Genomic DNA, 24,332 nt, shown 5'->3' on the forward strand with positions numbered 1-24,332 from the left:
ATATTTATTAGGCCAATAAAACATAATCACAACAAGAAGAGGAATAAATATTGCTTTTTAATATTTTATTTTTTAACTTCTTTAAAGGCAATTAAACAAGAGTTTTGAATGAATTTTTATTGTTGTTCTTGATGATGATGATGATTTTGAAATAACCACACCTTCCACGCTTTAATTAGAGGCCATCACCTGAAAAAAAGAGGCCATTTAAATACCTAATATGTCTTAAATATATGTCAACAGGATATTTAAAAAAAAAAAAGATGGTGTGTACTCAGAAAAAGACACTCACATTACTGATCCAGGAACTGTAGCCAGACACACGGGTGAAGACGGAGGGCTTCTTGTAGTAGTTGCAGCCCAAGCTGGAGCCGAAACTCACAATGCCGTGAACATCCCAGGTGCCGTCACTTCTCTGGCAGTTCAGAGGGCCACCAGAATCACCCTGCATGAGTGAGTACCAAAAGTTTACATCATTAGGGCATTTTCACATGAAATATCAAACAGTCATTAGGGACAATGACAACGTCTAAAAATAAATAAATAAAGTTTGCATAAAACCCACATTGCAGCTGGACACAACTCCATCTCCACCAGCGCACACCATGAGGTCGGTCACGAGGTTGCCCCACCAGTCAGACTTAGTGCAGGTAGCATAGTCCACAACTGGGAGCATAGCCTGCTGCATTGCATCAGCAATGGGACCATTGGCTGAAAAAACAAGAAAGCAAAACGTGTTTGTTTGATGTTTCGGCTTGAAAAATAAGAAATAGCATTGCAGTGGAAAGGCACATACTCCAAAGGCGTCCCCAGCCAGTGACGTAACAGGAGAAGTTGTGAGGCAGGATGCTGCCAGAAGTTGGCAGGCAAGCAGGTGAGATCTTGTCGTTGAAAGTCACAGGAGTCGACAGCTTGATCAGGGCAATGTCATTGCTGAGAAACACACAAATGCATCAAAAACACTCTTAGACGGATCTTCCTGGTCAAAAGTTGAGAATAATTAAGATTTTTTTTTTTTAATGTTGATAAAAGAAGTCTCTTATGCTCACCAAGGCTGCATTTATTTGATTAAAAATACAGAAATATATATCATGATGTATTCATGAAAAAATTTATTCCACAAAAAATATATATATATTTAGCAGCAAAAACAACATTTATAGTAAGAATTAGGGGTGTATCTATATTATATCACAATACAAAAATGCAGTACGTATCGTGGACAGTGACAATATGTATTGTGGATATTCCAATTACAAAAAAATTAAGTTTAGTGTCAGTACTACATTGAACTACTATATATAATGTTGATTATATTGTATAATAATGCAATGTGGGTCCTGATAATGCCAAATGTCTGATGTTACCAGTAAAAAGTGGCCGACATTATTTTAAATATATCTAGTTAGTGAAAGCGTTCAAGCATATTCATCTACAATAATTCTGTTTTTTCAGCTTCAGAATCATAAATATTTTTATTCTGGTGTCTCCATTGTCCTTGGGTTACAAGCACCAAGTCCAAGCCTATTCATTTAAACCTACAATGTAATATCAAATTTAGTACATTTTTTGTTAACCTTTTACCATATGTCTTGGAGTATCGCAATAATATCGTATCGTGAGTTTAGTATCGTGATATGTATCGAATCGTGACATGAGGGTATCGTTACACTCCTAAAAAAAAAGATTATTAATAAACGAGTAGCAAATCAGAATTTAAAATGTATTTCTGAAGGATCATGTGACACTGAAGACTGGAGTAATGATGCTGAAACTTCTGCTTTGACATCACAAGAATAAATTACATTTTAAAATATATTCAAATAGGAAATTTTAAATTGTAATAATATTTCACAATATTTGATAAAAAGTTTACACTGTGTTGTTGATAAAATAAATTGACAGCAGCATTTTTGAGCATAAGAGACTTCTTTCAAAAACATTTAAAAAAAAACAAAAAACTTTTGACCTGTATATTAAAATTAGACAAGGACTAACCGGATATTGTAGGAGTCCCAGTTCTCATGCACGATAATCTTGGCAGGAGAGATGGCGAGAGAGCCGGCCTCGTTGCTGATTTCCAGGTTGTGCTTTCCCAGATATACCCTGTAAGTTCGGCTGCTGCTTGGCAAAAGTTTAAGACAATGCAAATTAAGAAACATTCATTGCGTTCCTTAAATGCCAGCTAGAGCAGTGCAGCATTATGTTTCATGTTGCCTATTGTGAAAGGAGGAGCAGTGTACATACCCAATGCAGTGAGCAGCGGTCAAGACCCATTCATTGGCGATCAGGGTGCCACCACAGGTGTGATAAAAGCTGGAGCCACTCTGGTACTGGAGAGATACCTGAAATATGAAGGTAATAAGTGTTTAAACTGGAGCTTTTTTTCAGTGCATTTAGTCATACAGTCAACAATTATTCCAAAAAAATATTAAATTATGTAATAAAAACTATTATTACAAAAAAAATAGCATTGCTGTGTTTATAATTACCATTTGATTGTTAAATATTTTAGGATTAGATTAATAAACTGTAGCATTCACAATACCTGCCATGGCCAGCTGTTTGGTTTAACATCAGTTCCACCAACCACCCTCGAGGCGAGAGGTGTATAGGTGGGCTGCCCACATCCGTAGGCTGTTTCAAGACAACACACGGTGATACATTACATATCTGCTCAGTGCTCAGGTTCATTAGCTACAATGCATGTGAATGTGAATTGTGAAAGATATCTCTGCTTTTTCCGATGCTTAGGAACCCAAGAGAATTTCTCTGAATCAGAACCCTTTTTTTTTTAGAGTTTAGAGTAGACAAATGATCATCTTACCACCAGCAATGAACAGAGCCAAGATCAGAAACATCATGATGCCTGATTTCAGTGGCTACAAGCAAACACCCATCACTTATATACAGTAACCAGGGTTGCCAGATAGCCCAATTCCACAGTTTTTTTTTTATGGAGTTGGGCTACTTTTAATCTGCTGACAGGTTGATTTTGCTCTCCCCAGCGGGTTTCAAGGCTTATTTGACTGAAATGTATTGAGATATTTTACCCATTCTACATTCTAACAATGATACAACTAGATTATAAGTTTTGTGTGGAAGCGCACTGGTAGGAAGCTCCTTTATAAAAACAGACTGTTCATGATTATTAATGCATATAGTGACTGTATGCCTTTTAGAAATGGTAGGGGCATAGTTTTAATATTTTGGATGATCATTGAGCTTGTTTTGGGCTACTTTTGATTGGCTATTAAACTTGTTATATCACACAGACCTGGCAACCCTGACAACAACTAACCTGGACAGGGAATAGGCTAGTTACAATTGCTGCAGCAATGCACTGATAGCATTTACATCATTTAACCTTGCAGATAAACATCCCAAAATATCAGTTATCTTGCAGATTATTTATATGTGGCCTGTGAAATGCACAGATGTGATGTAAACAGAAATCCCTTGCCAAAGCCAGGTGGCTTTTTGTGCTTCATAAAATAGTTTTTTTTTTCTTTTTAAGGGGAAGGGGGGATTTAACTATACATTTGTGACAAAAACTATAAATGTAAAGGATCCAAAAAGTCGTAAGAATTCAAGGAAGAGAAAAAACTATAAAAAGATTATTCTGCAGTCAGAGTAAAAGCAAGAATAAAAACGTCAACATGTTAATTAACTGCAAATTTATTTTTAACCGATTAGATTATATCTTGTGAAATATTAATTTCAAGGTGTACCTGAGAACTACTTCTGAATAGTTTTTCTCTAAAGCAATTATTCATGCCAAAAGAGTAGTTTGTGCTCTCGGCTAAGAAGTTTTAAAGACTGATAATATAGTTTTTATTTATGGTAACCACAAGGAAAGTAGTATAATTATAAATTATCATGCAAATTGCTTAGGGGTCAACGACAAATTAGAGTCTTCAAGAAAATGAAGAATCTTTTCAAAGGAGATTTTAGCCTGTATATTAAACAGGCAAGAGTGGAAAATTTAAGCAAAAAATAATTTCATGTCATTTATCTGGACTTAAATTTAAATTTACTGTAAGTTTAAACTTCCACAACTTTTTCATACTTTAATTTTTTCAAGTACTTTCACTTTCGCAATAATTTGTTGACCGTTTTCTTTAAAACGAGACCAAAGTTGTCTATTGTCTATATTCCAAAGCAGTCTTGAATCATTTAAGTTTAAATAGTGCATTTTAAGCAAAGCTATAGTTTCATCCCTTGCTTATACCCTAAACAAGCAACGTGACTCAGGAGTAACATACATTTCAAAACATGCTAAATAACAACATGAAGAACATACTACTTAATTTTCTCCTTTAGCACCTTAAGAAAATATTCACAATTCATTTTGGCAGTATTGTATTGCATTGGCCCCCCGAAATGCAACTTCCCTTCCCCAGTGGAGGTCTGTGCACACCTCTGGCAACAGTATTTTCATTACCTTTTAACTTTGTAGATACACATGTTGTACTTCACAGGTACTGCATGTTTGCGGCCTGTGAAATGCACAGATGACATCCTGATATAAGCAATAACAGCTTGTGCACAAAGCCCGTGCCTAACAAACTATACATTTCATAACATTTGAACTTTTAAGCTGAATCATGTGAGAGGAAATTAGCTATTAACAAGAATTTGTGTCAAAAATAGAGGCCTATATTAACAAATTAACAGTAAATAATATCATATCTTTTTGATTTGGTCTTCAGTTGAATACATCAAAAGAATTGGTGAAAATAAAATGGGGAAAATGTATAAAAGGTGGTTCTGAAATGAAATTAAATGTGAGAACATAAATGTTCAAGGTGTTAATCAAATATTACTTTCACTGATTTGATTATTTGCTGTGAAACATCAAGGTCAAAGTGTACCAAGTGGAGCTATTTTAATTGTTTTTCCTGAAGCATTCAAGGACATTCGTTCCAAACGATTGCTTAACTGTGGTCATACATTACGCTGAAAGTGATGTGGCCAGTAGGCTATATAAGCCACAGCAGAGAGGGCAAACGTTGAAGATACAGCCACGATGAAGTTTCTGGTCTTTGCTGTTCTGGTTGTTGGAGGTAAGAATCCATTAAAAACTTATAATGTAAGTACTGACTATTTTTAGGGTCTGGTAATGCCATGCAGCAACATTCTTAATTTTAATTTTTATAAAATTATTAAAACTTTATTTTTTTTACATTTTATTTTTTGTATAATATTTAAACATTTTTAAACAATAATATTACTTTTAAAATACTTAATAATATTTATTGCTATAAAAAAAGCATGATGTGTTATGTTTTACCTCAGCTTACGGATGTGGGCTGCCCACCTTCCCTCCTATTGTGACGAGGGTTGTGGGGGGTGTGGATGTCCGTCCTCACAGCTGGCCCTGGCAGGTAGATGCACATTCAATTCTTTTTTGTAATAGAAATGTCTACTGAAACTTTAGGCAAAAAAAGAGAAGATCTAAAAAAAAATTGCATTTTTTTTTTCATTCATCTGGAAAATGTATTCATTTTTCATTCGTTTAGCTGACCTTTTTATCCAAAGCGACTTACAATTGCTATATATGTCAGAGGTTGCACGCCTCTAGATCTAGTTGGGGTTAAGTGTCTTGCTCAGAGACACTTTGGCGTCTCATAGTGGATTCGAACCTGGGTATCTCACACCAAAGGCATGTGTTTTATCCACTGCGCCATCACCACCCCAAATTACTAACAATATAAAAGTTATTTACTTGACATGAAGAGAGATGTTTTTAGAATTTTACTAAAAGGCATTTTGCTTGTTAAAAAAAGTTTAAACTATCAATCAGGCAACAGATTTTTCAGCAAAGTTGTGATTATGTTGATCATTTAGATGCCTTAAAAACGTATAGGATTCATATTTGCCGACTTACAAAGAAAAGGACACAAGAAAGTCAACTGGCCCTGTTCTGTTCTTCACCCAGGTCTCCCTCCAGTACCAGAGTGGTGGTAGCTGGTATCACACTTGTGGAGGCAGCCTTATTTCCAATGAGTGGGTTCTGACTGCTGCTCACTGCATCAGGTTAGTCTGAGGAATCTTAAATGCTGCAGGAGTTGGTCACACTTTAGTTTGAGATCCAATTCTCTTTATTAACTACGACTTTTTTACTCAATAAACTCCTAATTACTGCTTATTAGTAAGGTAGTTGTTAAATTTAGGTACTGGATAGGATTAAGGGATGCAGAATATGGTCATGTAGAATAAGGCATTAAATGTGCTTTATAAGTACTAATAATCATCCAATATCCTAATAATATCCATGCTAATAAGCAGCTAGTTAAAAGGTTAGTTCACCCAAAAATGAAAATTCTGTCAGTATTTACTCACCCTCATGTTGTTCCAAACCTTTATTTGTTCTGCTGAACACAAAGGAAGATATTCGGAAGAATGTTTTAATCAAACAGATCTCAATCCCCATTGACTAGTATGTATTTTTTCCTACTATGGAAGTCAATGGGGAATGAGATCTGTTTGATTAAAACATTCTTCCAAATATCTTCCTTTGTGTTCAGCAGAACAAATAAAGGTTTGGAACAACATGAGGGTGAGTAAATACTGACAGAATTTTCATTTTTGGGTGAACTAACCCTTTAATAGTGAGAATTGGACCCTAAACTAAAGTGTTAATAGAAGTACTATTTAAATATTACCATACATTACAATTTAGTTACATGGTATATATCAAAAAAGTACCAAGGTATTACTTACCATTTCTGAAATGCTTTGTCTTTGTCTTGTGGCCTTGCAGCAGTAGCAGAACTTACAGGGTGTTTCTGGGAAAACATAACCTGAAGGAGGAGGACAACGGATCTCTCGCCATTTCCCCAAGCAAGATCATTGTCCACGAGGACTGGAATTCCTTCACAATCCGGTACTTGGGCCAAAAGACTCCTCACGAAGAACAGATTTAAACAATTGTGCACTGAGATTTAGCTTTAATGTTGTCTCTGGACCGCAGTAATGACATCGCCCTGATCAAACTGGAGAGTCCTGTCACCACTAGTGAAACTATCACACCTGCATGTCTTCCTACGGATGGCGATGTTCTGCCCCACAATGCTCCCTGCTACGTCACTGGATGGGGACGCCTCTACAGTAAGTGTGTTGAACTCAACTGACTGAGACAAGCAACACGATCACAGAGAATGTGGACATTTTTTACTTTCTTGTCTTCTCTAGCCAATGGACCTCTTGCTGATATCCTGCAGCAGGCTCTCCTGCCTGTGGTGGATTATGCGACCTGCTCAAATTCTGACTGGTGGGGCACTCAGGTCACACAAAACATGGTCTGCGCTGGTGGAGATGGTGTTGTTGCTGGATGTAATGTAAGGAGATCCTAGTGACTTACATGCGTTAAGCTGGAATACACTACATGAAATCTGAGCAATTTTTTTAAACGCTGGGCATCATCATTTGTAATGAGAAAAACTGACGGACTGAGGATCACAACCAGACTTTTAGGTCGTTCCAAACATAGTCAGCAGAAACATGCACCTCCTGGCTAGTGGATAAATGGCAGATGAAAAAAATACGTGTTTTGAAATCGGCTCAAGATATCCAATATGTTTTGATATCCTCTATCCGAATAGAATCAGTGTGAAGCAAAAAAATTTAATCAGAGTCTTTGCCCGTTATACGCTACGCAATTTTCTATTAAAACAGCCAACTCAAATCTGAAGATTGGCTCTGACTTTCGACATCTAACGTCGATTCGCCCAGAGCAAAAGTCATGTAGTCTATTACAGCCTTTAATTTCATATAAAAAGTGAAAGACGAAAATGTTAAAGGATAATTTTGGAAACAATCGTCACACAACAGGGCGACTCTGGTGGCCCCCTGAACTGTGCTGGTAGCGACGGCGCTTGGGAGGTTCATGGTATTGTGAGCTTTGGTTCAGGCCTGAGCTGCAACTATTCCAAGAAGCCCACCGTTTTCACTCGTGTGAGCGCCTACATTGATTGGATCAGCAAGGTAAGTGTTTTCCATTAAAAACATGCTACAGTAAATAACCTGCAAATGTTTGTCATTGTGGTACTGCAATACAATTGAAAATCTTTTCCCTTTTTAATCTCTTACAGAACATGGCCACCTATTAAAGAGCAAACAGAAAAATGGGTTTTTTATCATCGATGCCTCGAACAATAAAAATATTAAAAGACACTTAAGAAAGTTGTGTAAATGTATTTGCACTATACGATTATAAATGCACAAACGAAATGCACTTATGATGCATATGAATTTGTAATTTTTGTCGGAAGTTCTTGCTAGTGGTTTTTGTCAAAATCATGGGCAGGCACTGTGGTGTTTTATTTTGATAGGGTCCCATCCAAGACAATTTTATATGTCACAGTAGACCATCGAATGTTAATGTTTCTGCCATTTCTCTGTAAAATTAAATACATCAAATTCATTGTACAAATATCAACTGCTTTTGGTATAAGTGGTTTTAAGTAGTTATCAGAGCCATTTTATTGGAACTGATAATATTTATTGAATTTTTAAATTCATGAATTTGAGTACAAGAGAATAAAACGGTCCAAAACAAGAAAAGGGACATGTGGCAGAGTCTTAATGTAGCTGTTAGTAAACATTATCTTTCTTGCGTATGTATAGCCTCCATATAATCACATATTGGAGTATTATTGAAAACCATGATTGACATTCATATATTTAATAATAGTAAACTACCAAAAAGTGGCCGTGTGCAGGTTTGCCGTCATACAGACGGTACACACAGTTAATGGGAAATTCAGCCAAGTCTTAATATCTCATTTTAGTGGTACACTTTTATGTATATGTGAAAACAAATTCTTCTTGCATCATTAACAGTCACAGCAAACAATACAGAAATACTAATTTTGCCACAAACATTGCTTTAAATGATTTAGGACATTTTGAGCACTCTTTACCTTTAGCTTAGATACCATGAAAATATTCTAGATCGGAGGAGATTCAATCAAATCTGATTAATCAGATCTTCATCTTGGTGTGTTAAAACTCATTCACTGTGCAGCCACAGTGATGTACCTAGGCTCCATGTTCCCAAAGTAGGACTTCTCCCACTCGCTCATGAGGTCAAAATGGAGAGGCCGATCACAGAAGGTGCATGAGGCCATAGCCGGTCCATTTAGTGGTAGTCCAACCTCTTGCCAGACATCCAACAGTTTCTCTGTCCAACATAGAATACAATTAAAAATACATATATGAATCAAATTTGGTGTAAAATATGATTACGGCAGTGGCAGATGTCGTGTAACAAATTAAATTAAAATCAGAGTGTTGTGAAAACCTGTTCAAAAACTATACCGCTATTCTGAATAGTGGTGCCAGCATTAATACGAGTTTGCCCAATAGACCTTATTCAGAGAAGCGCCATAACTGGTATGAAAGTGAGACTTGCCATATTCACAGTGCCATCCCAGTGTAAAAAGCTGTATGTACTGTATCACTTTATTTTACAGCTAAAATATTTTTTAAAAATCATAGTGCCTAAAGTTTTTTTGTCAGCCGAAATTTCTTGAAAAGTCAGCAGAACAATCCAAAAACACATCCATTAACAGTTCAACCCACTGAAGAGATGTATTCATTCCCGTTAAAAATCAAAGATGGCGCTGCTCTGAATAAGGTCTATGGCATGACCACTCACCTACAAAGTAGTTCATCATAACGGGGTTGTGGAAAGGGGAAGGAGCCAACCGCAGTAGCTCCTCCCCACGAGGCACCGTCGGGTAATTTATGGCCTGCACATAGATGTTGTGTTTCTCCAACAGGACGTCGCACACCTTGGAGTTCTTCTCTGCATTTCCAACCTGAAATATTCGATTTAAAGTTCAAATATTTATACTTGTGCAGACCAAGTCTGGTGGGTGATTTATACATACAGTATACAGTAATTGTTAAGACTACAATTGCAAACACTGACCCGTATAGGAATGATGTGGCTGGGGCAGTTGACCACAGGCAGCCCAGCGTCCAGCAGCAGCTGTCTCATGAGTTTGACGTTTCTCTGATGGGCTCTACGCAAGGCCTGGCCTTCAGCGCTCTTCAGCACTCGCACCGATTCCAGAGCCCCCGCCAGCACCATGGGAGGCAAGGAGGTAGTGAAGATAAACCCAGCGGCGAATGATCGCACAGTGTCCACCAGGGCGGCAGTGCTGGCTATGTACCCTCCCACACATCCAAATGCCTTGCCTACAGATATTTCAAACAATGTAACCATCTTGATGAAAAGGATTAGGGCAAAAACACAGGTGACTACAGAAGTACTGGATAAAATCGTGCACTTGACATTGACTGTATCTGTCTTACCTAGAGTTCCAGAGACAATATCGATCTTGTGCATGATGTTGTCTCTCTCTCCTACACCTGCTCCATGAGCCCCATACAGTCCGACAGCATGGACTTCATCCACAAAAGTCAGAGCACCATATTTGTGTGCTACGTCACACAGTTCTTCTAGAGGGCAAATTGCACCTGAGAAACAAATTGAGATTGTCATTCATTCAGCTGTATTTAGTTGAATCAGACATTGACTGTGTGATGGAGCATCGGGCAAAATCAGTTCGCCATGATTCATTTATTCCATGAGCCAAAGTGTCTGTTAAAAGAGTGGTTGCCAAAAATTTCAAAATGCCGTCCCAATAAGGCTCCACGTAAAATAAAACGGCATATATAAGGCTACTGATGAGTGGGATCTTCATTGTATGTGAGTGTACGTGAGTACTATATAATTTTTTTTTAAATAAGCAAAGAAAATGCAGTGCACTTGTTTCAATTATTGTAAGTTTTTAGCATCACTAATTAATGATACACAAGTATGCCACCAGTTTATTATAGATGCTTCATTTTACAGTACATTTCTGCATTATTAGATTGCATAACATATCAGTACACGTTTTTCATGGGAATTGAACCTTGTTGTTTTTTGGGTCAGATCTTGCTATTTTGAATTGGAATTATAGCCAATATTTTTCATGATTCATGTAGAATTCATAATTGAATGTGACGGGACAAAAAACATTGACAGAGCTGTTTTGATACTAGGAAACAAACTCTTTTGAATCAATTATGTGATTTCTTCTACTCACCATCCATTGAATGCACAGTCTCAAAAGCCACAATTTTGGGTGTGAGTGGGTCTGAGCGGCTGAGTAGTTCCTCCAGGTGACCAGCATCATTGTGTCGGAAAATGAAACGTTTAGCCCCACTGTTCCGGATGCCCTGGATCATGGAGGCGTGATTGCCCATGTCTGAGTAAATCTCACAGCCTTTGCAAAGAAAATATATTTTTAGAAGAATTTCAGAAGATACACTACTTTTTAAAAGTTTGGGGTCAGTAAGTTTTTATTATTATTGAAATATAGTCAACATAAAACCAAAATTCAATTCATCAATTAAATCAAAAGACAGTTTCAGGTGACCATTTGAGCTTATAAAACATAAACTTTGTTATTTTTTTTTTTAATGAGCAATCGTTTCGTTTGATAAGACCCTTATTCATCGTCTGAAATCGTTTAAAGCCCTTTGAACAGTTTGCAGTTTGCACTGTAACTGTCTTTTTTCTTTTGAGAAAAATCCTGGAATGTTTTCATCAAAAACCTTAGTTTCTTTTCGACTGAAGAAAGAATGACATGGATATCTTGGATGACATGGGGGTGAGTAAATTATCAGCAAATGTTTTTTTTTACTGTAAAAAAATATTTTCAAGATTTGTTATCACAACATTTTTTCTTTTGTCAAATCAACTTAAATAAGTTATTTAGTTGAGATAACGTATTATTTTGAGTTTCTGATGATTAAATTAATCTCCTTCATTGTATTAACTCCCTTTTTCCAGTTCAATCAACTTAATTTTAAGGCAACCAGGTTACTTAATTTTTTAAGTTAAACCAACAATTTTTTTTTACAGTGTGAGGCAGTTCATTCTGTTTTGTATGGTACCTGGGAGCATTTTAGCCAAAGTAAAGAGGGTGGAATCATTGGCAACAAAGCAGGAAGAAAAGACTAGTGCTCCATCTTTCAGGTGTAAACGGGCCAGCTCACTCTCCAGGGCCACGTGATAGTTACTCGTCCCAGAGATATTTCGGGTTCCACCTGCTCCAGCACCATGCCTCTCCAAAGCCTCTCTAAGATACAATGAAAGCTGTGATTAACCAGTTAGCTTTAGCAGCCATACTATATGTATATCCAAAAGCAAACAATTAGAAACTTCATAGTTTTATGAAATTTACTTGCAGCGTTTAGCAAAACTACAATTCCACAGTATATTTGAAAATGTATAGTTTACGTTAGCATTCTTTGCTGCACCTTCGTTTGTTCTTTCTCTACGTATAATAACAGATGATGACAAACGTTCGTTTCATTGTCTGTTTTATGTACTGACCTTATGGCCTTGACAACTTTGGGATGTCGGCTCATGCCCAGGTAATCATTGCTGCACCATACAGACACCTGGGAACCCAAACGTCCAGGGATGGAGTAGTCCTCAGCAAACGGGAAAACCTCTGCAAAACGGTTCACCGTCTTAAAGATGCGGTAGGTATGGTCATTCATCTTTTCCACAATCTTCTGAGTGAAGAAGTCATCGTAGTTGAAACTGGCTGTGGCTGAATGTTTTAAAGAGTAGACAAGCAATAAGTGAGAAAGAAAGGCAAGAATGATAGACACTACGTGCTGCAGTATAGAGTGTATATACTATATTAAACAACAGTCTTGGATCAATTTGATAACTTGCCTTTTACTCACCATCCATTATTCCACATTATGTCATATTGTTATTCCATTATTCCATTAGTTCAGTTATAAAACATATATATTCAACAACAAAAAAGTGTATTGGCAGTCTAATCACATTATGAAACAAAAATTGATGTTGAATATAATACTGCAGATTTAGTAGTATAGCGTTGTACTGTAAACCATTAAGGAAAATGCGGCCAGACTCACCAAAATTGTCCTGAAGAAGGTGTGTAGGACCAGTGGACTGATGACTTTGCAAGCCACTGAACATCGAGCTCATTAAACCTGGAGAAAACAAGGCATCAATTTGTGAGAAATTCATCAAACAAACACAAAAATCCAGTTTCTTCGCTCGGTTTTCACACTGAAATCACTTTAACATGTAGTCCCAGACTAAAACTTGCACTGACATAATATTAAATATATCAGTGCCATTGTTTTGTCTCAAGATCCACACTTGTAATGATTTTTTTTCTAAAGCACGTTTATAAACGCTAGTTAAATGTCCCAATTTAACTAAGGCCTAATCCTGGGTTTATCAAACCCAGTCTGTAAAACCAGGCCTAAGTGTTTTGTATTTCATGCCAATGTATCTAAATTACAGGCAATACAGTATGAAATAATTGCAGTGCTTCAAAAACTAAAAACTACAATTTCCCAATTATGGTAGGTATTACACATGCGGCTGTATGAAGTTTAATCTGGAATGTGATTGTCTGAAGACTAGCTTTTGTTACATCAGCAGTCTGTCATCATCTGCTTACTATTCACAGCTGAGGAGTCTCTTAAATTGGAGTTAAATGGTGCAAATTGCAGAGAGGGGAATGCTCTCCAAGCTGCATGCTATTATGTAAAATGCATCCAACAGCTGCATGATACCACTCAGACAAAAGAGCCTCTTCAGCAGCGACTCATTATACTGTGGTGGCAAAAAGAGACATGCAGGCAAATAAGCTAAAAGACATCAGTCAGTCAGTCAGTCAGTCTATGAGTTCTTTGTTTTACCTGATGTGGTGTCTTGATTCAGATTTGGCTGAACATCCTCTTGTACTTGAGGACTTGCCTTGACCAGTCCAATCTTCGAGGAAACGAAAGGACAGCTTTGGGACATGGAGATCGCCACCTGAGTCGCTGTGGTCGCCAGCTGTCGATTTGGCTCCTTGTGAGGAAGCAGGCCTGAACACAACAAGTTCATGAATGTATACATATGGGGTACTGACTAGCCTACTGATTTAGAATAGGCCTACTTGGTCATTGTAAATCAGATTTGAATTACAGAATATTAAAAATATGGAATATTGTTGTAATTATTGTATCTGGTAGGCCTATAGTAAACATTACAATGACACACTATAGAAAATATAGAAAACAACAGCTACCATTTCCCTCAGAGGATTGGGTGGCTTTTACAGAGATCTGGCGGACAATGATTGGACATCGGTCAGCCAAGCCGAGGCAAGCTGCCACATTTCTTAAAGAAGGGCCAGGAGTGGACTTCAGGAATGGGCAGTGATGCAGAAAAGAAGACATGATTTTAACAGCTGTAAACAATGGAAAAGATGTTGGTCAGTGGGAGGATATTATTTTCAAAATTACTTTTCCACATTGTAACATTGTTAGCCTAGGGCTATTATATTCAAAGGAGAAGAGGGCCAGCTTAAAATAATGATTAGGCTAAATAATATTAATATTTAAGTGGTTTATTAAAGACCCTCAAGTGACCCTATATCAAATTATGAGCAGTAGATGTGGGCGCGCCGGGCACCTGGGCGCGGCCAATAGCGCTCCTTATCTGGAACGCGCAGACTCGCGATTTCCACAACACGCAGTTCTAAAAGTTAAAAACTGACGTCATATATATTGATAAAGGCTAGATTATACTTACCGAGAAGTTTCACCCAAATAAACCGAACTATTATAACAATGGTCCAAAACAACAATAACAACAAAAATGTAAACAAACTAATTTTACTCATATTAGGCTACATTATTATTTATAATAATAACAATAATGACATTGTTGTTAATATAATGATAATCAGCATAATACTAGGGTAATAATAATAACAACTTAATTGTATATTATGTGATGATAATAATATAGCATAATAAAATTTTATAAAACCACACACACAATTCCTTTTACCTAGCCTATAAGTAGCCATTGTTATAGAAATAACGTTACCTAAAATGTAGTTTCTTTGTTTACTATTTCTGTGGTCTGAGGTAACATTCAAAATCAATTATGAGCATCAATAGACTAGAAAAGAAACACTTTCTATATTTTTATAAAGGCTTGACAATTAACTTTAGAAATACTGTTTTGAAATGCAAATAATGTAATTTGCAGAATTTTAATTTTCCAGAAGGTGTTTACTTTTCCAGAAGTTTTACTTGTAAAGCCTTTGTTGTTAAATTATGCGATACATATTGTTCCCATTTTAAATAGTGAGTTAATATTGAGGAAAGCGTTAGCCTACCTGTTGACCTGCACTGAGGACGAACTTCTGAACGACGGCAGACACTCAAACGAACAGCGAAGGAGATTGAGTCAGCAATTGAGTCTGTCAGTCACTCTGCTCACACCCTAATACTGTGAACTGTGCTGACAGAAGGATGTAATCTCACACAAGTCAAGTCAATGGACACAACTGCACTAATGATCGACTACAAATTACTTTTACTTTGTGAAAAAAATTAAGAATAATAATAATTGTTTCTTTTACTGCGTTTAGTAATATTGAGACACAAGATGTGAATTATGGCCGAATGTTTTATTTTGTATTTTGTGCAAACTTGGTGAGGCTCTTCATATCAACATAAACAATATTAGCAATGAATTGAGAATTATTTGGAATCAATAATACAACTGATTATTGACACACTGGCTGTTATTATTAAGGCCAACATACAAGTATGTTCCAGCATTCTTTTTGTGGCCATAACAATCCACTTGATTTATAAGTCTGGGGCTAGTTGCATAAATATAAACATTATGTTAAGAATCAAGTAGGTTTCAAATTAGACCAGTCTATATTTTTATGTTATAAACAGTCTTAGAGAAAAAGAATTGATGCCTAACTATGACTAGTTTTGGCAGTTTATGCAACCAGCCCTTGGTTGCACAATGATTAAATGGACAAATACATAGATATATATGCATAACCGGTATATCTATTAGAACCATTAGGATATCCGGAAAACAGATAAATACGAATGCCCTTTTCCTGAGCAAAAGTTACGTTTTTAAAGTAATTTTTAGGCACTTGTGACTGTTTAAAATAAAAGCTAAAAATGTAACCATGGTTCTATACATTATTCCATTTATACAACACAGATTTATCTTGATTAACATGTTAGCATTCTTTAGAATGTGGTTAAGACAGATCATAATATTACCCAAATCATCTCATATACAGAACATGTCAAGCCAGGTGCATGAAGCTCATCCCTATAAATACAGCATGTGCACTCTCATCAGTGCATCTTAAAATGAACCATTTGACCATATTAACATACAATTATTCGTGATTTAAAACACATCAGCCTCCCTTACAGTAATGCTACATCCAACAATGTTTTTGAAGATAAGCAATCAAATATCTTGAAATAAAATGCTCTTAAAAAAGAAAATAAAATAAAAACTTCATATAATTTAAAATATGTATAACATTTGTGCATACTAAGACCTTTAGGTAATCAGCCCCTCAAAGAATGACTATTGGGTCAAGTAGTGCTTTAGTGGGTGTGTAGATCCAATCCGTCAATCCGCTTCAACAGCTGAACGCAACTTTTCCACATTCAGAAGTACACCAGCATCACATGATTATATTATTGCCTCTATAAAGTCACTGTAAGATTAGACAGAGGAATTAGGCCTTGTAGACCTGATGATTTCCTCCAGCAGCACTAGGAGGCAGAGGCATCCCAGGGTTTGAGCCAGACTGAACATCCACAAAACCCATCCGCTGCCTTCTCTTCCTCTGCTCTGTCATCTAAATCAACCCATACACAACCATTATTTCATATACTGAATCTGAGAAATGAACAGCTCATTATATAGTGCTGACTAAAGCTACAATGAGACATATACCTGTTCTTTTAACTCCATTAACTGGCTAGTGAGGTTCGTGACCACTTTCATGGTGGAGGTGAGCCGATCCTGCAGGTTCCTCATCTCATTCTGTTCTCCATCTCCCTCCGTTACAACTAGAGACATGGCCTGCATGCGTGGGAACCAATCCAGGTTCTTATTCTAACGGGAGGCGACAACAAGTCTGAATCAAAACCATTGCAAGGTGAAGCAAGAAAAATATTTTAAAAAAAGTCTTAATAAATACTATAATAGTAATCAAATAATACTAAAATGACACTGGTAATGGCTATTAATACATTGAGTGTGAGCAGTATGCAAATCGGCTGGAGCTTTCCATTTTTTAAATGTACCTTTATCATATGCGCCACGTAGCTCTCCGGGCCAGTGTAATCGGTTCTGTTTTTCTCCCGTACCAGCACAATGAAATAGAGGTAGTTCCAGATGTTGTGCTCCAATTTAATGTGTTCCTCGAACGACACAGTCTTGTTATCAAACTTGTCCCTCTCAAGACCTGTTGAAATACAAATATAGAGCTTTACTGCTCTATATAAATTGCTTTATATTTGGGTGACTTTTATAAAGCCTGTCAAGTAACACTTGGGTCATATAAAAAAAAAAGGATTATATTTTATAAAAGAAACATTGAGGTATTAAGTGCATCATGACATTCATTTCAGGACAGTTTAACATATTTTACCCCACAAATCCATATCATAATCAGTGTTGCATGCATTGCAGTAATTGTGCAATAAATGTGCTTAATTTTCATTAAAAATAATGTTGCAATGCAAAAAGAAAAAAAAATCTTTTTGGTCCTAAAAATAGGATTAAAAATGTACATACTATACTACTATTCAAAAGTTTGCGGTAAGATTTAAAAACAATTGTTTTCAACATTGATAACAATAAGAAACCAAATCAGAATATTATACTGATATCTGAAGGATCATGTGACACTAAAGACTGGAGTAATTATGTTCATTAAATTCAGCTTTGCCATCACAGGATTAATTGAAATTTGATTTTTCTCTCTCAGACAAGCACTCACATTATCAGGCTGTAGCAAAAACATGCATTTATCCATTGATTTCCTACCACAAATGAAACAGGTGGTCTTCAGTATCTCCTCTTTCTTCTGTTTTTCACTACGCAGGTCAGCGAAGGTGTCAATAATCACACCAAATATCAAGTTGAGAACAATAATGATGACAATGAAGTAGAAGAGAAGGTCATAGACTACACGAGCAGGGAACAAAGGCTCCTGTGAGATGAACAACAATAGCATCAGTTGGGTTCGATTTTGTATTCAAATGTGCACATATTTAATTACGGTTGTGGGTCTCCATACATTCTTAGAGGGTTTGCGCAGAACATCTCCTACACCTCCCCCATTCCTCAGCCCATGATTCAGCACCGTGACGATACACATGAGAAGAGTGTCACATGCTCTCTCTGTGTTGTCTTCATCTTCTGAAAAGCCATAAAAAAAATCATCACAGCCGAGTTCTGACGCCAGTTCAATCATGATTAAATATGGTTTTGTTTTTAATGTTCTACACACCGTCTGATGGTGCAATCATCCCAGTTTCCTCTGTGCAGTCCAATCCGTCTGCACTGCAGCTGCTCATAGAGTTATCTCTACCTGATTAGAGGACAAATTACATCAGAAAGCCGGTCAAAGTGGCATCAGTGACTAATAAATTCATCATAACTACTGTATTTGATCCTTTTCTGCAACAACTATTCGGATGGAGGTGTATGCAATTTACCTGTATCTGGGCTGGCAAGCCTGTCCACTTCCATGATGAAGTCATTCCTGAGAAAGAGAAAGCCCACGATGGAGAACAGATAGACCAGGATGATGGCCAAGACAGCAGTGAGGAGAATAGAGCGGCCGTTACGTGTCACACTCTTGATGACGTTAAAGAGAGTCTCCTCACGGTAGATCAGATCAAACAACTGAAGGAGGTAAAAGAGGAACATGAGGTGAAGTAGAGGATTTGTATGTCTTTTAGTTGTAAACCCTCATGTTAGTCACAGTTTCACAATTTGTTCCAAATGTATTCTGTCTCTACTGGCAAGTACATCATCTCAGTTTTATTTATAAAAGTAATTTGACTTGTATTTGGACAGATTTTTTTGGCAATCAGCAATGCAAATATAAAAAAGCGAAAAAAGCTAGTATATATACACAAATAAAAAAGCTAGTTTATACTACCTTTCAAAAGCTTAGGGTTGATAAGATTTTTTATGTTTTAGAAAGAAATCTAAGTGAAATGCTTAGCAAGGTTGCATTTATCTGATCACAAAAAAAAAACAGTAATATTGTGAAATATTGCTACCATTTAAAAATAGCTGTTTTTTAAAATGCCAATTAATACCTTTGATGGCAAAGCTTAATTTTCAGCAGCCATTCAGCATCCAGTCTTCAGTGTTACATGATTCTTATTCTTAACTGATTTGGTCCCCAAGAATAATGTATTATTGTTACAGTATCACAGTTGAAAACAAATGTGCTGCTTAATATTTTGTGGAAACCATACTTTTCTTTGATGAATCCTCAGTCCTCAACAACATTTATTTGAAAGGATCATTTTTGACAATGTTAATGTCTTTTGATCAATTTCATGCATCAGAATTAATTTCTTTGAAAATATACCTATATACTATATCTTACTGACCCCAAACTTTTAAACGGTGGTAAATTAACTTTTGACACACCCACCAATATGCTGTAGAAGAGCTCGTTGACGCACAGCCCCAGTGTGCTGGTTACCACATAGGCCAAGTGGTACAGGAATTCTACATCCATTACCATGGCTTTGTAGCCCATGATGAAGGTGCCATTGTTTCCCACAAAGCTCACCACAAACACTATCTTATTGATGAGCTGGTTAAAAAGAGAAAGAGGCACATTTTTTTATATGAAATCAATTCACTTTGATTTAAGCAAACATACAGTATTATGTTTTTCTAAGACTTACATTTAGAGAGCCCAGCAGGATGAGAGTTGGCCCGATGCCAAAGTGATAGATGCAACGCAGGGTGATGGCGACGGTGAGGGACTGGAATCCATATCGCCTGGATAACAGGCCCAAAACAGCCAATCCAGCGAAACCCCAGAACAGCATAATCAGCAACGAAGAGTCTATGCTACCTGGAGCCACAAGAGACTGTTAAAACTACATAGAAAAGCAATTTACAAAAAAGTTGTGTGCTTTGAAACTGATGAAAAAATGAGCATTTATTAATATAAAACAGTCAATATTCTATAGCTACCAACAGGTAATGCACACATAAACATACCAGGCCGATCAGAGTCATGTGGGTAGAACAAAGCGATAATAAGATTGATGAACACAGCCAGATTGAATGATATGGTGCCCCAGACAGACATTCGTCTAGAGAACCAGTACAGCACTGGCATGCCTAAAAAACACACAAACATCTCACTAAACCTGGTGTAAAGCTCCTTGCTCAAGGCATATTTTGGGGTGTCAGAGCTTTAGACACTAAGCCACACCACACCTCAGGCCAAATACTTACTGCGCAGTTTTTTCTGCCATTCCATCTCGTTGTGGAGGAAGGAGGTCTGCTCGAAGAAGTGTGTGACCTTGCTGCCTTGCTCATCCTGCTCTGTGGTGGTAAACACCCGAAACTTTGAATCCTCCGTCAGGAATTCGCAGATAGGGTGAACAGGAAACACTATCTGCTCCATGCTGCGGTCCTCCCGCACAATCTGCAAGTGACATACCAATGAAAATTATTTCACAACTTCTCAAAATTTTGATAACATTAAAGGTTAACCAGTACCAAGGTAATTGGTGACATTAGTAGAACACAAATTACAATAAGAGCAATGATTAACACACACACACAAAGAGAAATGTGTATATATTAGGTAATTAGGTGTAACAGTTCTCTGTAAAATAAATCGAAGCATACTGTTATCCACCCATGGTTCCGAAAACACTCCCACGCACTTGACGACGCATCAATAATATGGTTTGTTGAAAGAAAAAAGCTGCGTAAAACTGACAGAGTTCCGTCACTGTATGTTTATTTTAATAAATACAGTCTGTATGCATTTCACGTGGCAATCAACTGTTAGCATGTAAATCTGTTTTTGTCACCTGCGTCATATACACTTCTGTATGGGAACATTCTGGCTTCCCAATTAGTTACAACAGCGATGGTCAAAAAACAGGGACAACACAGTCGCTCTATGTAAACTTTGTTCGGTGCGAGTGCCATATGCTCCAACATGACCAGTCATTTATGCCGTTGATTGGGCAGGAAATGAGCGAGGGCAGGTGAGACTGAAACAGCACACATTGCCTTCTGCACTCAGTGTTAATTATGACAGACGCTGGGACACTGCTTGGGACACTGGGTTTATCATTTGCATGTCCTTGCCAATTGAAACATTCAAGTGCAAGAAGATGAGAAGTTTTGTGTGCACTTAGGGTTTGGATCCTAAGCGCACACGGAAATCCGCATTTCAAGCCTCGTTTATAATTTCACATGGCTCGAGCAAAGTTCCAAAAAACGTGCATTAAACAGTCAAGAAAGACAATGGATGTGTACGGTGTTGATATTGTACAGTACAGTATTGGTATCAATGTGTTGTCCTGCTGCTGTCTGTTTTTGACTGAATAACTTTTGTAGCTTTAAATTTAATTTATGCAGTGAATATTATATAAAGTGTTATTTTACATTTGATTACTTAATTTGATTTCTGTACCTGAAAACTACTGTTAGACTGCGACCTGAAAAACTATTTATTTGTGATACAAACCGTGTATTTAAAAACACACAACATTGAATTACCTCAATCTGAGCAGTTTGATGGTCATAGTGCTCCAATGGATCATCCTGTTGCTCCTCCTGCTGCTGCTTGTTCAAGTTGAGCTGCAATAAAAACAAGCAAAAACTCAAATAGAAATTTCCAGACAAATGCATTTTCTAGAAAATATATAAAAAATTGCATCTTAAAAGTACAGTCCATAAGTTACCATAGAGGAGATGCTTTCCTCTTCTTCCTCTTTTGTCTTCTTTGGTGGTTTAAGCAGTGTGAGGAGTGATTTGTTGTGTCGTGCAAGCTGCAAAAAAAGCAACATTGAAACTGTATGTTTAAAAAAAAAATCTAAGTAATATTAAATAATTAATAAATTAATCATTATATTTCACGATTTGATTTTAAAGTTTTATATGTTATTTTATGTATATATACACCATTGAATAAATTATATATAATAAAAAAACGGATTGTTATTAAAAACAATGTTAATACATATACAAACATATTTACAAATCAATCACATACACACACACACACACACACACATACATATATATATATATATATATATATATATATATATTATAGAATAAAATATATATAATAAAAAACGCATTGTTATTAAAAATAATGTTAATACATTTACAAAAATATTTACAAATCACACACACACACACATATATATATATATATATATATATATATATATATATATAATAAATTAAAAATTAAAAATCAGCTCTGCACATCAAATAAGACAAAACAAAAATAATCAGTAGCAGTTTTAGTTAAAAAACAATTCTCAAAATAAAACGGTATGGCATCATGATGCAGTGGTCCACCTGTAGTGCCAAGATGTAGATGTTGTGTCCAACTTCCCGTGGGGACACTTCTCCATCCTCACATTCGATCTCTTGCTGGTAAGCCTTTTTTATCACCTCCACCTAAAGACATACAACACAGAACTGTTATATTATTTCCACACTTCATACACTTAATACACATGACATAGCCAGACTGACCAGTTCTCTGGGTCGAAGGTTAAACAGGATCCTCTCTGCATTCTCACTGTCATGACGACTTTCCATCAAAGCGAGCAGCAGCTTAGAGGCATTGTCCTGAAAATAATCGCATATTATGTTATAAAGAGTTATGGAAATTATTTTTATGATTAAAGTAGAGACTGAGTTTGCATCATCTTCACCTTGAGCTGGAGTACCAACTCCATACGGTAACGACAGAGAGGACTGATATCATTCAGAATCAAGGCTGTGATGATGTCAATGCCATTGCACTCGTGAGAGACAATGCATGTCTTTAGAGACACAAAAAGAGGTTTCATCAAACACATTTTTACAGAATTAAAAACGATGTTTTGCTAGATAATTTGTCTAATTCAAAATAATAATTAAATAAAAGCTTTGCTTTCTTAACAAGTATCAGCTTGAGTGTGAATTTAATGGATGGCCAGTAAAGCTCTTTTAGATCTCCGGGTTCGGTTTGTCAAGGATTCATTTTATAATTAAGTACTTAAGGGGATAATATTTATTTTCATGCCATATATCCCTCTTTCTTTTTTGGACCACAAAAGGATTTTTTTGTTTGTTTTGTTTTTTACGTCTCGCTCGCACTCGTCTATATAATGTCAGTGAATAATGACCAGCATCAAGCTTATTAAAAAAAGTCCCAGAAATATCAGAATGATCCCATGTGACACGTGCTGTTTATTCCAAGTGTTCTGGGGGTATACAATATGGTTTGGTAAAAATAAACCGAAATATAATGTATTATTTAATCAAAATCCTGACCGTGGACATTTGTCTTCTTCTCTACTGCGCATTCATGTGACTATATTAGCACCACAGTGCACTTCGACTCGCCCAGAAAAAGCACAGAAGTTGTAACAAATCTAGATTAATAAAACAAGACATGAAATACGATTTGTAGAAATAAAAAAATATTTTTTTGTATTCTCCTTTTGTGGTCCGAAAAAGAAAGAAGGGCATATGGCATTAGAACAACACCAGGATGGATAAATGATGACTTCATTTTCATTTTAGGTTGAACTAAGCAACTTCTCAGCCATGGATTAATAAAAGCATACATTTACATAAAATATATCCAGTATTAGCAATTGACCTGATTCTCTTGGCATGGTCCCTGGCAATACTCTGTGAGGGTCTCCAGGGACTGTATGATCAGCTCCACGTTGTTCTCATTGATGTAAAGGCCCAGCAGACCCAGCCCTCCTGTTGTACTGCCACACATGATGTCCAGGAACTGGAGTGTCTCACACACCAGGTTATAGTTTGTTTTGTTGTTCTGACAGCGAAGAAAATTCTAGGGCAAAAATTAGGCCATTTTTAAATGAACAAACAGTATAATTAAATGACAGGTTAAATCAATGTAAAACAATACTAAATGATTTATTATTTAAATTATTTACTAAGTAATACTAAAAAGACACTCCATAAAATGGGGTTAATCATTAATGTACAATCGGGACCAAAAGCCTGAGACTACACATAACATATTTTTTAATTCATATCTGGGAATATATGTTATAGGACCTTGTAATACACAATTAAGAAATATTAAAAATTAAATCACCATTTCTAGGTAACTACTTTGCTCTAAATGTCTGGGGCAAGTACAAGCTCTTAAAACACTGTCTTAACA

General features: G+C 36.5%; 4 protein-coding genes across 5 annotated transcripts in view; 1 reads left to right on the forward strand and 3 right to left on the reverse strand.

Annotated features, from left to right (window-relative positions):
* Positions 1 to 46: 46 nt before the first annotated feature.
* Positions 47 to 2,938, reverse strand: ela2 (elastase 2). The gene is made up of 8 exons (XM_039681148.2): positions 2,828 to 2,938; positions 2,549 to 2,637; positions 2,248 to 2,345; positions 1,999 to 2,121; positions 797 to 933; positions 566 to 711; positions 293 to 445; positions 47 to 189 (listed from the first exon to the last, which is right to left on the reverse strand). Exons 1-8 carry the CDS (start codon positions 2,862 to 2,864, stop codon positions 172 to 174), a joined length of 801 nt encoding a protein of 266 aa, XP_039537082.2. The 5' UTR covers positions 2,865 to 2,938; the 3' UTR covers positions 47 to 171.
* A 1,989-nt stretch (positions 2,939 to 4,927) lies between these two features.
* On the forward strand, positions 4,928 to 8,178 carry ela2l (elastase 2 like). Its single transcript, XM_039681149.2, has 8 exons — positions 4,928 to 5,066; positions 5,299 to 5,387; positions 5,942 to 6,039; positions 6,767 to 6,889; positions 6,977 to 7,113; positions 7,198 to 7,343; positions 7,837 to 7,989; positions 8,097 to 8,178. Exons 1-8 carry the CDS (start codon positions 5,030 to 5,032, stop codon positions 8,112 to 8,114), a joined length of 801 nt encoding a protein of 266 aa, XP_039537083.1. The 5' UTR covers positions 4,928 to 5,029; the 3' UTR covers positions 8,115 to 8,178.
* A 608-nt stretch (positions 8,179 to 8,786) lies between these two features.
* alas2 (5'-aminolevulinate synthase 2) lies at positions 8,787 to 15,345 on the reverse strand. 2 transcript variants are annotated; one of them, XM_039681146.2, is made up of 11 exons: positions 15,237 to 15,345; positions 14,136 to 14,297; positions 13,762 to 13,932; positions 12,964 to 13,041; positions 12,401 to 12,623; positions 11,959 to 12,143; positions 11,106 to 11,285; positions 10,327 to 10,491; positions 9,941 to 10,209; positions 9,665 to 9,827; positions 8,787 to 9,187 (listed from the first exon to the last, which is right to left on the reverse strand). In XM_039681146.2, the coding sequence occupies exons 2-11, from the start codon at positions 14,284 to 14,286 to the stop codon at positions 9,021 to 9,023; spliced, it is 1,752 nt and encodes a 583-aa protein (XP_039537080.2). In that variant the 5' UTR covers positions 14,287 to 14,297; positions 15,237 to 15,345; the 3' UTR covers positions 8,787 to 9,020. The 2 variants fall into 2 exon arrangements, with proteins under 2 accessions (XP_039537080.2, XP_039537079.2); XM_039681145.2 differs by having other exon boundaries at positions 9,941 to 10,491.
* A 170-nt stretch (positions 15,346 to 15,515) lies between these two features.
* The window catches only part of itpr3 (inositol 1,4,5-trisphosphate receptor, type 3), a 32,803-nt gene continuing 23,986 nt past the window's right edge, over positions 15,516 to 24,332 (reverse strand). Inside the window, exons 42-58 of the mRNA XM_089119662.1 lie at positions 23,793 to 23,993; positions 22,858 to 22,968; positions 22,676 to 22,771; positions 22,496 to 22,597; positions 21,868 to 21,954; positions 21,683 to 21,763; positions 20,399 to 20,591; positions 20,159 to 20,281; positions 19,837 to 20,009; positions 19,578 to 19,742; positions 18,622 to 18,811; positions 18,414 to 18,494; positions 18,201 to 18,322; positions 17,948 to 18,113; positions 17,203 to 17,363; positions 16,850 to 17,011; positions 15,516 to 16,751 (exon numbers count right to left, since the gene is read on the reverse strand). Of these exons, the coding sequence (XP_088975788.1) occupies positions 16,629 to 16,751; positions 16,850 to 17,011; positions 17,203 to 17,363; positions 17,948 to 18,113; positions 18,201 to 18,322; positions 18,414 to 18,494; positions 18,622 to 18,811; positions 19,578 to 19,742; positions 19,837 to 20,009; positions 20,159 to 20,281; positions 20,399 to 20,591; positions 21,683 to 21,763; positions 21,868 to 21,954; positions 22,496 to 22,597; positions 22,676 to 22,771; positions 22,858 to 22,968; positions 23,793 to 23,993 (2,337 nt within the window). The 3' untranslated portion in view covers positions 15,516 to 16,628. The remainder of the gene's footprint in view (positions 16,752 to 16,849; positions 17,012 to 17,202; positions 17,364 to 17,947; positions 18,114 to 18,200; positions 18,323 to 18,413; positions 18,495 to 18,621; positions 18,812 to 19,577; positions 19,743 to 19,836; positions 20,010 to 20,158; positions 20,282 to 20,398; positions 20,592 to 21,682; positions 21,764 to 21,867; positions 21,955 to 22,495; positions 22,598 to 22,675; positions 22,772 to 22,857; positions 22,969 to 23,792; positions 23,994 to 24,332) is intronic.

This window comes from Pimephales promelas, chromosome 14, assembly GCF_988280905.1.
Source record: "Pimephales promelas chromosome 14, fPimPro1.hap1.1, whole genome shotgun sequence".
NCBI lineage: Eukaryota > Metazoa > Chordata > Actinopteri > Cypriniformes > Leuciscidae > Pimephales > Pimephales promelas.

Excerpts from the sequence above, each read along its gene's own strand:
- alas2 (XM_039681145.2), bottom strand. The coding sequence starts at position 14,286 with ATGTCTTCTTTTCTGCATCACTGCCCATTCCTGAAGTCCACTCCTGGC. Across the intron at positions 12,144-12,400 it reads AAAGTTGTCAAGGCCATAAG|AGAGGCTTTGGAGAGGCATG; the intron begins GTCAGTACATAA and ends ATTGTATCTTAG. Across the intron at positions 11,286-11,958 it reads TTTGGCTAAAATGCTCCCAG|GCTGTGAGATTTACTCAGAC; the intron begins GTACCATACAAA and ends TTCTTTGCAAAG.
- ela2 (XM_039681148.2), bottom strand. The coding sequence starts at position 2,864 with ATGATGTTTCTGATCTTGGCTCTGTTCATTGCTGGTG. Across the intron at positions 2,346-2,548 it reads CAAACAGCTGGCCATGGCAG|GTATCTCTCCAGTACCAGAG; the intron begins GTATTGTGAATG and ends TTCATATTTCAG. Across the intron at positions 446-565 it reads GAGTTGTGTCCAGCTGCAAT|GGTGATTCTGGTGGCCCTCT; the intron begins GTGGGTTTTATG and ends TCACTCATGCAG.
- ela2l (XM_039681149.2), top strand. The coding sequence starts at position 5,030 with ATGAAGTTTCTGGTCTTTGCTGTTCTGGTTGTTGGAG. Across the intron at positions 5,388-5,941 it reads CTCACAGCTGGCCCTGGCAG|GTCTCCCTCCAGTACCAGAG; the intron begins GTAGATGCACAT and ends TTCTTCACCCAG. Across the intron at positions 6,040-6,766 it reads ACTGCTGCTCACTGCATCAG|CAGTAGCAGAACTTACAGGG; the intron begins GTTAGTCTGAGG and ends GTGGCCTTGCAG.